This window comes from Medicago truncatula, chromosome 3 (assembly GCF_003473485.1).
Source record: "Medicago truncatula cultivar Jemalong A17 chromosome 3, MtrunA17r5.0-ANR, whole genome shotgun sequence".
In the NCBI taxonomy this organism is placed as follows: domain Eukaryota; kingdom Viridiplantae; phylum Streptophyta; class Magnoliopsida; order Fabales; family Fabaceae; genus Medicago; species Medicago truncatula.
Window position 1 is genome coordinate 55,026,877 of NC_053044.1, and position 15,824 is coordinate 55,042,700.

Sequence of the window (15,824 nt, forward strand, 5' to 3'; positions counted from 1 at the left end):
GCTTAGTTAAATTAAAAGAGACTTATGTCAATTCATCATAATTCTCTTAGGTGAAACTATTTTTAATGTCTACAAACTATTTTTCTTTTTGAACAAGCAATTTTTCTATAACATGTTTATTTTTACAATACAAAACGACAAAAGAAATTGTTTGGTTACCACTTGCAATTTAAGACTTCAGTAATTTTAAATTATGCGTCGCGGCCTCGTGATACATAACATAATTCAGATTAATAATATGAAATTAAAAGAATGTAGTTATGAGAAATTTGTGACATTTATTTATTTATTGTTTAAGTATTAAGTTTCATATTATATCTAATTTTTGAGAAATAGCTTCCGGAAAATACAATATTTAAAGGGTATACCATGATTGATGTTTTCCTTCAAAAAAAAAAAAAACATGATTGATGTTCAACTATATACAAAACAATTTGATATATGGAATGATAATTCTTATGAGTGAAAAATTAAAGATGATTTATTGCGAAACCCAATTCCAATAGTCAACTTTGAATTTAATACTAATATACTAAACTCATGCCAAGTATAGTACATGAAATCCGGTGTTCCGCCATACGTAGAAAGCAACCCTTGCCGTATAACTTAACAAATACACGGTATTTAAAAATGCTTGGTAAAAAAAATTGGTAATTCAAAAATATAACTTAACAAATACACAATAAAAAAAAATCATTCTTATGAAAATGTTTAACAAGACCTCGAGGTCATGTACGTATACAAGTTATAAGTTGTTACATAATCGTTAGTTCAAAAATAACATCATAACTTCTTTTTTTTAAAGTAACTCTGTAAAAGTTATGACGTTATTTTTTTAATTATTTATACATTATAGGCTTGCATTACAGCAGCTTTGCATGAATTTATTATAACCTATAACATATAAATAATATATGCCTATTCATCAAAAATAAAAAATACAAGTTAACGATACAGAGCAGAAGGATTGCCTGGATTCTATAAAGATTCATTCACTCAACTATAGTTGTGTCGTCAATCGTCACATGCAACAAAATACGGATATCAGTAGCGTGGCCAAAAAAACTAATCAATTCTTAACAAAGCTACTGTCATGCCGGTTACAGACTCTTGGCTGCTTAGCGTTGAGAATTATTTTAGTAGGTTTCTCAAAGGAATGAGTTTCTGCCCTCACTCAAATCATTAGTTGTGACAAAAACCTAAAACAAAAATATCCAGACTTCTGATGGAATTATTGACTTTAACAAAGTTTACTGCAATAACATAATAAACGTTCCTTGTATAAAAAAACAAACACTCATCGTCGTCTCATAATTATAACACATGATTCATAAACTTAATTTGACTGCCCAGATAAATAAATAGATTAAAAGCAGAGAGAACAAGAACGAGGCTAACTTATATCAGCCCTACATTTTCTATCATTAAAAGATTATTTTGATAGATACGAAAGCATAAACTGCCCTACATTTTTTTTTTCATTTCAAGGTTGTTTTAATGCGGTATGAAAACATAAATTACAAAAACGTACTTCAGATCAAATTATAAACCTGCACCTAACTTCTCACTATTCTGGTTTTACTGAAATTGAAAGCATTTGTCAATTGAACAAAATGAAAAGTAGGCATGAGTTACTAACCACAACATAGTCTGAAGAATACTTAATTGCTTGATATTTACACATTAGAGAATTCAAGGTGAAAATGATTTCATTTTAAAAGAACTATTGAACTTTAGGTGTTACATTAACGAATACCTCTACAACGTCTACTTTGGGTTTATGTAATTCTATTTCTCCCCACCTCAAGTTTTCCTATCATCTCTATGTCAACCTTTGACCTATTCTAGACATACGCAAATCAAACATGTGATGGATCAATAAGAGAAAATCAGGGGGGAAAAGTTAATGTTGAATATATGATGTGAACATACCATCATGACTGCCAGAACAGCTCAAAATCGTTACTATACAAGGAACGGTCTTGAATTTCCAGATTGGCAACATGCCAATTGATGAGTTGAGACTGTAATATTTTACACAAAACCAGTCCAGCTGGAAAAATCCACCATTCATTTTCATCCCTGCACCCCAAATCAGTTAAAAAATAAACAACTAGGCAGATATTCCCAAATAAACATTAACTTACTGAAGCTAGGAATACACTTACATGATATTCCAAGGCTGGATGCTTGGGTGTCTTTTGCTGGAAGAGGATTGAGAGTTGTAATGAATATATCCACATAGAAATGCAACCGCCTGGTGATAGAAAAAGTAACACAAAATCCCAAATTAAAACAAATAAACCAATCATTGTATTTCATCCTAATAAGTGGAAAAATCCATGTGTGACAAAAGGGGGAAAAAAATACTACTCAGCTGAAATTTGATAGAAAACTCACAACATTTATAAAGGACGTAAGGTTCCACAGAGCATAGAGACGTGCAAGGCCTGCAGAACGCCTGGGTCCATGACTAAATAGAGCATTGATTCCAACAGGAAATGGGAGAAGAATGCCAAGAGGTAATATAAACAATACAAGAAATACATCCACCAAAGAAATTGAGTACAACTGGAGCAGGGTAAGTAATACTAAACTAAAATCTCCTAGAAGCAACATTGAGATTACTAAACCAACAAGATCCTGCAGTCACCACAATAAAGGAAAAGGAGGAAGTCAGTTCTCAAATAATACAAGCACCAGTACAAGCTGAAGTCTGCAAAAATTATCATTACAAGATACCTGATGCCCAACAGGTTTTGTACTCTGAAGTATAAAAGAGAGAAGATAAAAAATATCTCTCTTCTCGTCAAGCATCTGCAAATTGTTTACATCTAAAGCAACTCCATGCATCTTTCTCCTCATACAATTCTCCTCTGTTCTTCCATGAGGGCTTAAGTGAGCTCCACTTGCAAGCCCCAAGGGATGTTCCTTTTTAACAGTCTGAACCCTGGAAACCAAAAATTATATTAAACCAGAACAGAAAATATCATCACACACAGAAAGCCACATCACATATCTCTATAGATCATTTATCAGCACATCATGTTTACTGTTTCTCATTAATTAAGATTGTAGTAAAGGAATTTGGTAGCATGTCATGAGCATAAGGGATTAATTACCGCGATATTTCCTCACTTCTTAACGCTCCATCAATAGTTCCTCTGTAACCTCCTCCTTCAAGAGCATAAACCACGAGCCCGTAATGGCCATAGCCAATACTTGTAGCTTCAAACCAGGCAAGATCAACACGCACACCATGGACGCTCAATGCAGGATTGGCATGAGTCTCGAGCCATCTGATGACAGGCCGCAACGTTACTCTTAGTCGTCCACGGCGCACTAACCGCAATTGTGCATTCAGCCCAGCAACCAATCTATACCATGTTGTCGGCTGAACTGACTGCAACAAAGATCAAACAGGTATGCATGTAAATTAAGTACCCCGACAGTGGAACATAAAGTAACAAGTTTTAACGTATCTTGGTGTGTCTGCACATAAAATTGTGTTTCAAAAATTAACAGCAAACCTGACTCATGAGGCTGGTAAGGATATTATCATTGTGAAGGATAAATGGAGCCATATAACTTCCATCACCACCAAAAAGCAATGTCATTGGGAACCTTTCATGTAATCGAGGAGGCAAGTCTGATCTCTTTTCATCCCCACCAAGAAAAAAGTCCACATATGCAAGCATCAAGTCGGAAGTTGCATTTACCTACATAACTTTATGAGTCAATTTATATTCTACACAGAATTAAAAACCTGAATGTACTGACTTCAATTGAAATTAAAAATTGCAAAGTTATCTCAAGAAAATTTCATTCTTAATGAAAAACTCTTAAATTCAAAAATATAACAAAAATGTGAAGACTGTATATAATCATGATATATATAGATAACATAAGGAAAAAAGAATAATGAAATTTTAATATAATACCGGCTCATAGTCACACGGTTCGCAATTCGCTTCGGTACGTGGTACGGGTTCGGGTACACGGTTCGTAACATTTAAAGAATTCGGTACATAGGGGGTATACATAGTCGGTACGTTATGGGCTCGTGGTGGTTTTAATTAAAACAGAATGGACGTAAACAGTAACAATGAAATAAATATTGGTTTATCAAATATATAAACTTGCAATACTTTTAAGTCCCACATCGGATATTCTAGTCACTTTGAAGGAAAGAGGTAATTATAAATATAGAACCTTGCTACTTTCTAAACTTGAGAAATCCAAAGCCACGTATGGCTTGGTCATTTGGTGGGGCCAGTAGGCTATTACTTTCATTGGCATGGTCAGATGGTGGGGGCCACTAGGCTGTCACACTTACCAATACCAATGATGTAAATAAGTTCAATTTTTATTTATTTAAATTCGTGGTTATCTGTGATGGTACATTTGGTACCCCACATTTGACGTATTCATATGCGAATTTACGTGAACCGGTTCTCAAAAGTACCGCGAACCGGTTCATACGAACCGGTTTGCGGTTCGCTACAGTGTACACGAATTATGTGACTATGTACCGTCTACCAGCATGCCCTAAAAGATTATGTCTGTCTAACTTAACGAAGTGACGTCATTCAATAAAAAACAGTGATGCAATAAAATAGATGGCATCTGATATGACAGACGGTCATTGGTTTAACAATACCATGACTCTGCATGACATTGATACAATGTTGTCTATGGCAGACCATGGCGGAAAGCGAAAAATCCGACATATGCAGGCCATATTCGACGTCTGGCACTGTGGCGCCACCATCCTTCACAAATTGCCATATTGGTTTTCCAAAAATCAGCCTCCAAAATCCGCCATGGCCGTTATTTGATAACACTGACTGGTATTAAGCAAACTATTCACTGAACATAAATCCAGCGACCTACATTTAATAAACTCGGTGTTTATATTTGACCATATGTGTGCAATATAGATTCAGATCAAAAGATGCATCTAAACCAACACAGCTCGTTAAAAAAACTTGATTCCATTTCAAATGTTTCATTGTCCATAGGCTAAACATGCATGTCAACAAGTCAAACCTTAATCCCTTCATAAAGAGCTCGTGATCGGCAAGAACGAAGGCAGGCATGATCATACTCTGATCGAACAAACTCACGCAATCGTTGCAACTTCAATTTCCTTCGGCAGTGTTGCCATGAACATGCAAGTGGATATCCAATAAAGGAAAGAGCACTATATATTGCTCCCTCCCACCATTGATAAGCTGCTATAGCATTAATCTCATCCACAAATGTATTGAATGCACTCTCATAACTGCCACATCAAATTTTAAAAGATTTCGATCTCAATATCATGACCAAATAAGTTAACCAAATACAAAATGTCAACAGCCAGAAATTTCAACTAAGGAATCTGCAAGGATCAGACAAAAGAAATTTACTTACACAATATCATGTATTTGTTCAGAAGGTGTATGTGGCAGCTGCCAGGGTTCACTGAAAGTATTAGGTCCAATAAAGTACATTCTATGAACATGACTCTGCGACTCCTCGACTCTGTTTGTCTCTAAGACCTGGCCATTGCACAACAAACATGGCCATGGCATTAACAAATATTCACAAAAGAAAAAAAATCTACTGGTTTGGGGTATGATCATCATAATTAACAAATCAAAACAAGGATACCAAAAAGGAACCAACAGTTGAAGAAAAACCTCATTTAGCGACTCCAGGAAAGGGAAGGAATGATCTATTTGAGACCCATGTTGGGTGGGTGCTGGGCCTGGTAATTCATCAACACCAACAAATTTCATCCTTGCAACACTAAGCACCAAAGCTAACAGGATCAAGAGACCCGTGAGTAAAAGACCAAACAACCAAGGTCCACCAAATGTATAAATTAACTCTTCAAGAGCTGTATAACAGTCTGGCATGTGATATCGGTCTGAAATGCATTGGTAAGGGCAAGGGGTTTCAGTAATACCACCTGCACAAAAGGACATGATTGCAATTTATGCATTGATATACCAGAGATGCTATAATCCGGGTCAGAATTGCACAACTACCCATCTTCACTCAAAAATAAATAAATATGCAATTTATAAGCAAATCCACAATCATAGAATATTCTCCCTCCCGTCCCAAATTAAGTGTGCCATTTGTTCATTTCATAATTATTAAGAAAAATGTTTAAGTGAAGGAGAGAGAAAAATGGTTTTAAGTTGTCTTGCCAAGTATTGGTGCATTTACCATTATCATAATTCAAAGTGGAATATTGAATTGGGAGTGATGAAAGTAGTATTAGAGTTATAATTGGGAAAAAGTAAATAATATTGCATTGAAAAGTGAAATGGATCAGTTATTTTGGGACAATATTTTTTTCCAAACGGGTCACACTTATTATGGGACAGAGGGAGTACGAGAATTATGGTTCAAGCTTTCACAATATTTTTTACAAGCTTCTGCTTTCACAATATAACTTTTAAACTGCATGACGTTAAAGTCTCTGGCATGCCACCTAAATTAATCATCCATTAATTTGTAAAAATCTACCTCGGACTGAAATATAAACAGCACGACGAGGAAGCTTGTGAACAGGACAAACTTGACAAAGTGATCTATCAGATCCCGTGACATTCTTGTAAGTGCCTGGTGGACATTCCTGGAGGCATGCGAAAAATACAGTCTGAGTGAAAGAAGAAGAACAAAAAAGAGCAGAAGCATCTAGTCACCAAAAAATGAAAACCGTAAAGTAGACAGAGAGCACAGGGTAAAGCAAGCTCCTATTAGTTTTAGTAGGCTTTCTTTTGCCCAGTCAAAAGCAGGGGTAACCTAACCCACGGCACTAAGGAAGAAGGGATGCCAATAGTGTAGCTCACCAGTATCAAGGTAGGGGTAGCCTTACTTACCAATGTGAGTTTTAAGTGGTCGCATCAGAATAGGCTATGTCACACAATAAATAAATAAACCCTGTTTATCTTCTAAACACTTGTTTCCATTACTATGCAAATAACAAAAGCACCAAATCACAGTAATGCTCAATGAAGTTACAAAATTAAAGCAAAACAGTCATTCCAGATATATCTTTGTTTGCTAAGTGTAAAGTAGGTGTGACAAGAGGTCTAGGATAAGACAGATTGATGACTGGGAGTTAAGCGTGTGATTATAGATATTTGGCTCTTTTTTTCAAGCATCCGTCCCCATCTTGTCTTTCTCAACCCAAGGATCTGCAGTCCACTTTTTTCTTAGTCAACTTCTGTCAAATCCACAACCCTCAACTTCAGTCACTACTAGCATGTTTGTTACCAGTTCCTAGGCATGTATTTGGTTTATAATTGGTTAGTCACACATAAGGAACCTTCTGCCACAACGTCTTCACTTATTTCCAATCCTGATAATATGCAGACATTTTTTCAGTACAGCTTTAACTAGTCGTATAGTTTTAATCAGGTGTATAACAATACATTGCTCAGATGACGACGACTGGGAATGCTATTCTATTATCTGTTAGAAACAGGGTACAGTCAACAGAAAAAGAATGGATAATGTACTCTAGGAGGAATTGCAGACGATGAAGAGAGGAGTTATTAGGATAGGGTTAATTGTTTAAATAGACAATTATAGAATTTAGTGGGCAGTTATGGGTTACTGTAAGAAGAGAGAGTAATGAATATTTAAGGTAAGGAAAGAACCCAGAAAGAGTAGGTTGTTCATTCGCAAATGGCCAAGTGGTCGTTACTTGTATGGGAGCTATCCCTTCAGAAGGTATTTATATACTTTGTGCTACCCCTAATTCTTTATACATGGTACTGGCCCTAAAGGTCACATTCACAAAAGAACTCGTAAATAGAAAACTAGCTAGAGCGTTAATTAAATATGGAATTATAACATAATTGGGGAATTGGAAATTATATTTATATACCTCACAAAATGTGCCGTAGAGCCCTTTGGGACAAGCTTTCCCAGATATAGTTCCATTTGCTCCAGAGCCACCGATGCCTTTGCCTTTTCCTCCCCTATAATAATCAGATAAAATATAGAAGTTCAGAAATTACCAATATACATGTATGAAAAACAAGTGTAAAACTGCAAATGAAATGCCAAGGGTTGAAATAGAAAACTCCAAGGAAACAAATATAGGATGAAATTTACATAAAAAAGAGGAGATTTACTTTAGTCACGGAAGTTCGAGGCTGCAATCACCCAGTCGGGTTGAATATATCACCCTCTAGAAGGATGCCTATCTAAGACGTTACCTTGTGGTGAGGAAAGTAATGAAAATCTATTACTTCGGATGCACACGGAAAGAGGATAAATACAAAGCAAAAGACAAAAGAAAACTAACGTCGATGGCAACCACAACTGTTAACAACTTAACATTAAACTATAGCAAATATAACAAACGTTGGGGGCCATTTATTTTTCAAATAAGAAGGCAGCTAAACATACTACAAGATGATATATACTCGGCTTAAAATAAATCTTATAACTGCAACAAAAGATTATTGTAGCCATACCCAGACTGAATGTCTCCTTTCACAGTAGCAATGGGCTGATAAACATCTCCAGTGGGAATGCCAGACCAATGAAAATGAATTCTGCCGCCACCTCCACCACCACCTCCACTAATACCGCTATATCCCCCAATGCTAGAAAGAATAGCTGATTCCTCAATGGCAAGGCTATGGAGAAACAATAGAATAGTGCCACCAGATCCACCTCCAGGGCCTCCAGTAAAATTATCAAAAATTGCAAATTTCTCCATTCTAATTGTTGGATCAAAATTCTCTCCATCAGCATTTACAGAGCCTTTGATTGACAAACTTGACAAAGGGTGTTCTAATGATCCAATTACTGATATAACACGAGAGAAATTTAAGGGGAAAAAAAACAGTAATTAATATCTGTTCTTAAAAAATAACGTGTTAGCTGAAAAACATAGACTCACCTATGATACCACCCCCAGCTGTGGTACCGGTTGAGCTTCCATTTCCACTTCCACTACCAAGTTCACAGGGCAGGTCTGGAGTGCCATATGAAATGCCACCCTCGACACAACAGTCATCAGAGGAACATGCTTTTCCACCTTTGCCACCATGCCCACCACCACTGCAAATACCATTGGTTAGAATATTTCCACGACCCATGCCACCAGTACAACCTGCAAGATTATTATTATTTTTAAACAAAATCAGTGTAGGCAATGTATATTTGAGTAAAAAAGTGACGACAACCTCTTCGACAACAAGGAAACATACCCATTCCAGAGGCAGATATTGTTCCAGAAGATTCAATACTTATTGTCCTTGCCCTATGAAAATGAACAACAGAACCTTTTATAAGGCCCTCAACAAGGACATCCTCAACACGGCAGATCTAGAAAAGCAACATGCAGAATTCTCAAGTTTGAACAATATATATATACAAGAATAACCAAAAAATTTAAACCATCCAAACGTCAACAAGTACCTGAAGTGTAAAAGACAAGGATGAGTTCACATTGCAATCTTCTGGAGGGTGAAGTAATTCATATGGACAATCTTTTTTGTCACAGTAAAGTTTCGGAGTACTGTAAATCATAAGAGTATAGAAATTCAGCAGAAAAATAAACTATGATGAGAGGCCAACAAATAATGATTTGACAGCAACCAAACATACACATCATCAGTTGTTGCATTCTCCAATGGACCACGCAAGACAGATCCAGGCCCAACCTATAAGAAAATGCCAAAAAGCAAACTCAGTTTGTTGAGGGAAGAACAAATAAAGCTCAACCTGAACACAAGAACATGCATTATTATCACAATGGCCAAGAGAAAATTGAGGAGAACCAAAAACTTCAGGAAGAGTATAATTGAACCACCAAAAAAAGACAAGCAATAAAAACAGTCCATTGTAACGCAGAGTATGGACTGTGAAGAAAGATGAGTAAGCACCAAGTAAATCCCAAGATCTTAACATGATACCAATTGAGTCAAAATTCAGTATGATATTTTTCTGACAGTGTCTTCTTTCATCAGTCTTACTGCCCAGCAACAAAATGGATTATTTATATATATATCTTCTGGAAGACATAGGGGGGAGGGGGGTGGATATTCATTTTTTCTGAGATAGAAAAAAGGCAAATAGCGTACCGTAAACTTTAAATTTATAGACAAAAGCTGTCCAGCTAACGGTAAAATGTAAAAGAATAAGAAATATATCACAAATCTATATAAATAGATTGGTGAAAAGAATGTTTGCTTAATGAAAAGAAATAAGATCCCTTAATTCATTATAAAAAAATCAGGCAGGAAATCAAGCATTGTCTCACATGAATACTATAAAATAGGGATAAAACCAAACGCTGTGCTTCAATCCAATCTCCTGGGCCTGATAAATTAAGTAAACCTTGTCCGTGAACTCCAAGGTTTGCATTAGAATGTATCACAGAAGACCCCTGTTAACAAAACATCATGTGTCAAATATACTGCCAACAAATGGAATAATAATGCACAGAGAATGAGTTGTTGCATACCCTGAGAACAATCAAATTGCTAGCCTCAAGCAAAGAAGTTGCCACTGATATATCTTCCCCGCCATCTATGAGCATTTTTGAGTTCCACATCAAGAACATTTTTACAGTCATGCGTAGCGCTCCATACACCTTTGTCATGCAAACTAAGTGTAAGGCTAACGTGACATTGGACCATGAAAAAAGTCATATAAGAAAACAGTGAACCCTATGTTTGAAAACAGTTCCAAATCACAATTTAAAGATGCAGTTGAGAGCTGAACTAGAGCTCAAAAACCTATCAAGAAACAAGATCTATTAAACTAAGTGTAAGGCTAACGTGACATTGGACCATGAAAAAAGTCATAAGAAAACAGTGAACCCTGTTTGAAAACAGTTCCAAATCACAATGTAAAGATGTAGTTGATTGAGAGCGGAACTAGAGCTCAAAAACCTATCAAGAAATAAGATCTATTAAACAAAAGCTCAGAGATTCCAGCTACCTTCATCACAGAATCACTCATCAACAGTTCTTCAGCCAATAACTCAAACTCTGAAGTAGCATAGTGTGGCAGCCCAAAGCTCAAAACCCCACCCTGCAAGATACTTATCTGTCCTTGCACCTATATAATGAACGAGAATGGGAAAGAAATAGTTTAATGGATGCCCTCAAATGCAAAAAAAAAAAAAAAAAAAAAATAGAAATTCAATACCGATGAAAAATAAAGACACAACATGCATCAAAATATGAAGGGGAGACAGAAACTTTACTATTTTATGAAAGCGTTTGTAAGAAAGGGCAGGAAATACAGGAGGGGAAAAATCACTTATCAAATCTTTAACAATTTTCTCGGAGCAAGTATAAAAACCCAAACTTTACTGTGGAATTGCTTTGGCATATGGCTACTTTGAGGGAGCAAATTTGGCAAGCACAATAATGACAATATAAAATACTAAACCTACGTCACACTCAGAATATTAAATGAAAGAGGAATGACGATGATTTAGGAGACATAACTGGGTGAAACAACATTTAATTCCCTTTTTCAAAACTTCCCCCTCAATCAGATAATTCGATTGCCTCAATACTTGTTTTTCATCGCTAAATGTTTATTGGAGGAGTTAATCATATATGTTCATGTACTCGATACTCACTCATATTTAGAGTTCACAAAAGAATTTCAAAATTGATATAAAAGCATGTGAAAAAAGACAAGCAAAAGCAGAGAATAAATAAGTGTTGAAATTTGGGGCCTAACTCATCCTTACAAAACCGGCTTGTAAGGTGAGGATTGCCTCCTCTTTATATACTCTTCTCAAGAGTCTTATCTATCCAACGTGGGACTTGGGTTTTTCGCAATACACCCCCCTCACGCCCAGCACTCTTTGGGCTTGGTGCGTGAATAGGTTTAGGCGGCCCTTGAATTCGACAAGCTCTGATACCATGTTGAAATTTGGGGCCTAACTCATCCTTACAAAACCGGCTTGTAAGGTGAGGATTGCCTCCTCTTTATATACTCTTCTCAAGAGTCTTATCTATCCGATGTGGGACTTTGGGTTTTTCCCAATAATAAGAAGGCTGTTGGAAGATAAGTAAGAGAAAGAAAGGGGTTGACTAACAGAAAATCAGTAATGGGCTTGGGGTAATCCAATATTATAAATTTGCATTTTCCAAACCTGAACACGACTCCATAGCAATGGAACTGTGGCCCTAGCCTTGTTGCGCACGTAAACATTAGTCCAAAGGGGTTGATAAGGAAAATCCAAGAGAAGTGTTTCTGTATCAGTTGTCATGTTAAAATTGTCAACTATAAGGCTTCGAGGAACTGCATCATAAAGAGTCCCAGCAGCACCTGCATTTTCAGGACAGGCAAGGCTACTACCACCTGAAATAAACATTAATTGTGCAGTCAACATAACTGATGATGAATTTGAAATCAAGACATAGCAAAATACAACAATAAAGTTGTATCATAAATAATTTCAAATCATCCAAGGAGAGGCCAAAGGGATAGCAAAACATCGCACAACACAACAATAAAGTAATATCAGAATTTCAAAGTAATCCGATGAGAGACCAAAGGGATGGACTCGTCTATTGTCCTGCCTACAAGAGTTGTCCAAAAAGTATGATGCTGGATGATATATCCAACGCCTAGTTAATCTAGAATTTAGAGAGATCTATGCTTTATTTTGCAATGCCAAATTAATGATTCATCATAAACATTTCCCTATCATTCACAAACAAAATAAAAAATTGAGTTATTCAATTGCAATCAAGTGGGGAAAAGTGGAATTTCCTCAACAAATGATTATTTACTGTATTATTCTACTAGAAGAGCAATCCATTCGTAAAAAGTCCACTAGATATTGTGGTTGACTAATTAGAACTAATACAATTCTCTGTGAATTCAAACTGAATAATCACTTAGCATCTATGAGCTTACTTAGTTTGCAAATATAAGGATCCCCAAATACAGACACGAGGATATATTAGAAGATTAGCAAATATGAGCACTTAACTAGCAGGAAAGGTCTTCTGCAAAGTATGTTTAAATACAGCTAACTAGTGCAAAAACATCAAAACTCACCATGCACGTAAATTTTGGGCTCATCGTGCCTACTGAAAACATCAACTGAAACTCTGCCGCCGCCTCCACCAGCAAAACCATTACCTCCACAAGCACTTATCATCCCACTACCAGTCCTGCTCTTTAAAAGAAAAAACAGATAAGTGACGAATCATAAAGTCTACATTCATGAAAAGCACATTACACTTTAATTGCAACAAGCACAAGAATCTTTTAAAACATTCCACTATTGTTTAAATAAATCTAGGCATTTAGTTAAATAGAGAGAAAAGAAGTCCTTAGAAATGAATAATTCATAAACTATGACCCCTTCCTGGACCCTGGGTATGCGAGAGCTTTAGTGCACCGCGGTGCCCTTTTTTTATGGTTTTAGGCCTGAGTAACAGATTCTTGCATGATACAAATAGTCAGGAACTTAAATACATATACTTGTGCTAATTTTGTTGAAAAGATGACGACGAGTAACTGATGTCATAAATAGACAACCACGTCATGGAACATGGCAGTGAGCAAACTGCAAAAAAAGATTTCAAAGAAAAGAGATGTGGTATTTTGTATCAGTTACGTCCCTTAGTTATCCACACAAAATCCAGTGCTGGCTTTCAAAAAGTTACCAAAAAAAGGCACTGATCATGTGTCTTAACTTCAAAATCAAAAAGAGAAAAACCGAAATTAAAATCATGATTAAAATTAGAAATAACCATATATGGAATATGGAATGCAAATAAGCGAAAAAGTTGGAAGTAATGAAAAAACAGATAACACTGCGAGGATGAATACCGAAACTGCAAACAAGACATAGTCTATCGAGAGTAACTACTAAAATAGAAAAATTACTCACGAATTCAAACTAATCAATTCAATACCATGCTTATTATAACCAAATAAAACCCAAAATAATAACTATTACATTCTATAACCCTTGATGTAGATACTGCCTCCAGAGCCGCCGCCACCTTTGGTCCCTCCATCACCCCCCTCAGCCAAAAGAGATGCGTTCATCTCAAGAACTTTATGAACAACCATATTCACAATCCCTCCACCCAACCCACCATAATCACTCTCCTTACTTGTCGATCCACCACCGCTCCCAAAACTCTCCGGTCGCTGCAAAGTAGCCCACGAATACGCATCTCCGCCCCAAACATCCTCCGGTAGCTTCGCTGTATCCTCGAGACAACTAGCACCCCTCCCTCCATGCCCTCCACCGCCCCCATCAACCCCTTGAGGAGTCCCACTCGTCTGTGGCGGTGGCGAACCCGCCATAGCCGTCGTGTTCACCACCGAAAAATTCCCAAAACCAGCATTAGCAGCTTCTAACACAAAAGCTCCGGTGAGAATCGACGAGTTGTTACCTAAACTAAAATTACCAGTAACATTAACGGTTATGATGCATCCAGGAATTTCGCAATGAAACCTCACACCAGGTAGGATGTTAAAATTTCCCTTCCCTGCTATATACACGTCGCGAGTGAGGTTCGCATCGTTTGCTATCTGGCACGTCGTGTCCAGAGAACCAACGCCACCTAGATCGTCCACGCATGATACCGACGGTGGATGCGGCGGTGGAGGTGGTGGTGCCGGCGGTGAATAATCCTGATGAAAAAGGTTCCAATCCAAATCAGTTACAGAAAATTCTTCATGCTCCTCCAATTCATCACAAACACAGTCTCTGGCGAAGAGAACAACGGCGATTGCGAAGAAACAGAGGCTCTGGAAACGAAATCGAGCCATTCAGCGGCGAAAATAGAAGTCATTACACTGAAGAAAGTGAGATTCGAATTTGAGTGAAATTTGATTCAGAAACCAATGCAATGAACCTTGAAATCACCATGAAGAAGCGAGAAGATGGAAAACCCTAATCTATGTGATTGTACGGAAAATCAATCTCGCTGAAAACCCTAGAAATTTTTCTCAGAGACAACGCACGCACGCACGAGGAAGGAAAGATCAAATTGAATTAAGGTGAAGAACCACGATGTTGAAGAAATGGCTTTATTTAATTCTGATGCTAAAAAGAGAAAAAGGGTTATCTAGTATACGGTAAAGTTCACGTGAGCTGATTCATTTTTCTATTTCAATCCATCGTGATCTTGGTTTCTTTTACTTGGGTAATTTTGATTGGGTGGATCATGGAAATTACTGTGAACTTCGCCGTAGGGGGTATTCTTCTTGTAGCATTATCGAAGCTCACGCTGCTTGAAAGGAGCGTTAAAGACACGCAGTTGTAATTAAAGAAAATAATTAAATGTGAAAGTGAGTAAGGACATGAATGGTAGGTTATTTGTTGCGTGGACTTTACGCTCTGGTCGCGGTCGGGGTAAGGCGCGTGTCAGGAAAAGACAAGAAGCGTAGAATGAGGTATCGTCAGCTGAATTGATGAATGAGGTACATCCAGCGGTGACGACTGTTGTTGTGTTTGATTTATGAGCAAAAGATTTGGAGGCGGTGTCAATGTGATGTGAGGAAGTGCTTTTCAGCAGGTAAATATTGAAAATATTGATATTGATATTTCAAAGTTTGTTTAGGAAAAAAACAATTTTGGTGACATTGGCCCCTTTTTTATTTTAAAATTTTGAGGTAATTGTTTTATTTGGATCCTCGATGTGTAACTAATTGTTATAATAATCTTTGAATAAATTAAAATATTCATTAAGTTAATTAAAATAGTATTTCGTATTAAAATATTTTGTTAATAATATTACATTAGTCTCTCGATATATTTATTTAGTGTCATGTCAATTCATATAAATATTTACTTATCGTCGTAT

General features: G+C 36.7%; 1 protein-coding gene across 4 annotated transcripts; it reads right to left on the minus strand.

The window, feature by feature from the left end:
• Positions 1 to 676: 676 nt before the first annotated feature.
• LOC11432741 (uncharacterized) lies at positions 677 to 15,083 on the minus strand. 4 transcript variants are annotated; one of them, XM_024780016.2, is made up of 23 exons: positions 13,964 to 15,083; positions 13,054 to 13,169; positions 12,140 to 12,348; positions 10,966 to 11,085; positions 10,487 to 10,615; positions 10,283 to 10,408; positions 9,628 to 9,683; positions 9,439 to 9,538; positions 9,228 to 9,345; positions 8,918 to 9,130; positions 8,487 to 8,823; positions 7,892 to 7,985; positions 6,523 to 6,631; positions 5,685 to 5,956; positions 5,416 to 5,543; positions 5,050 to 5,284; positions 3,531 to 3,719; positions 3,123 to 3,403; positions 2,743 to 2,950; positions 2,401 to 2,643; positions 2,169 to 2,257; positions 1,933 to 2,082; positions 677 to 1,219 (listed from the first exon to the last, which is right to left on the minus strand). In XM_024780016.2, exons 1-22 carry the CDS (start codon positions 14,785 to 14,787, stop codon positions 1,935 to 1,937), a joined length of 4,344 nt encoding a protein of 1,447 aa, XP_024635784.1. In that variant the 5' UTR covers positions 14,788 to 15,083; the 3' UTR covers positions 677 to 1,219; positions 1,933 to 1,934. The 4 variants fall into 4 exon arrangements, with proteins under 4 accessions (XP_024635784.1, XP_024635783.1, XP_024635782.1 ...); XM_024780015.2 differs by having other exon boundaries at positions 677 to 1,253; XM_024780014.2 differs by having other exon boundaries at positions 1,140 to 1,199; positions 13,964 to 15,082.
• Positions 15,084 to 15,824: the final 741 nt, after the last annotated feature.

What these genes read in the sequence shown, in the direction of transcription:
- LOC11432741 (XM_024780016.2), bottom strand. Translation starts at nt 14,787, where the DNA reads ATGGCTCGATTTCGTTTCCAGAGCCTCTGTTTCTTCGCAATCGCCGTT. An exon ending in GCAATTTGATTGTTCTCAGG is followed by an intron (nt 10,409 to 10,486) that starts GTATGCAACAAC and finishes TTTTGTTAACAG; the next exon opens with GGGTCTTCTGTGATACATTC. An exon ending in TTACGTCCTTTATAAATGTT is followed by an intron (nt 2,258 to 2,400) that starts GTGAGTTTTCTA and finishes TTCTATCACCAG; the next exon opens with GCGGTTGCATTTCTATGTGG.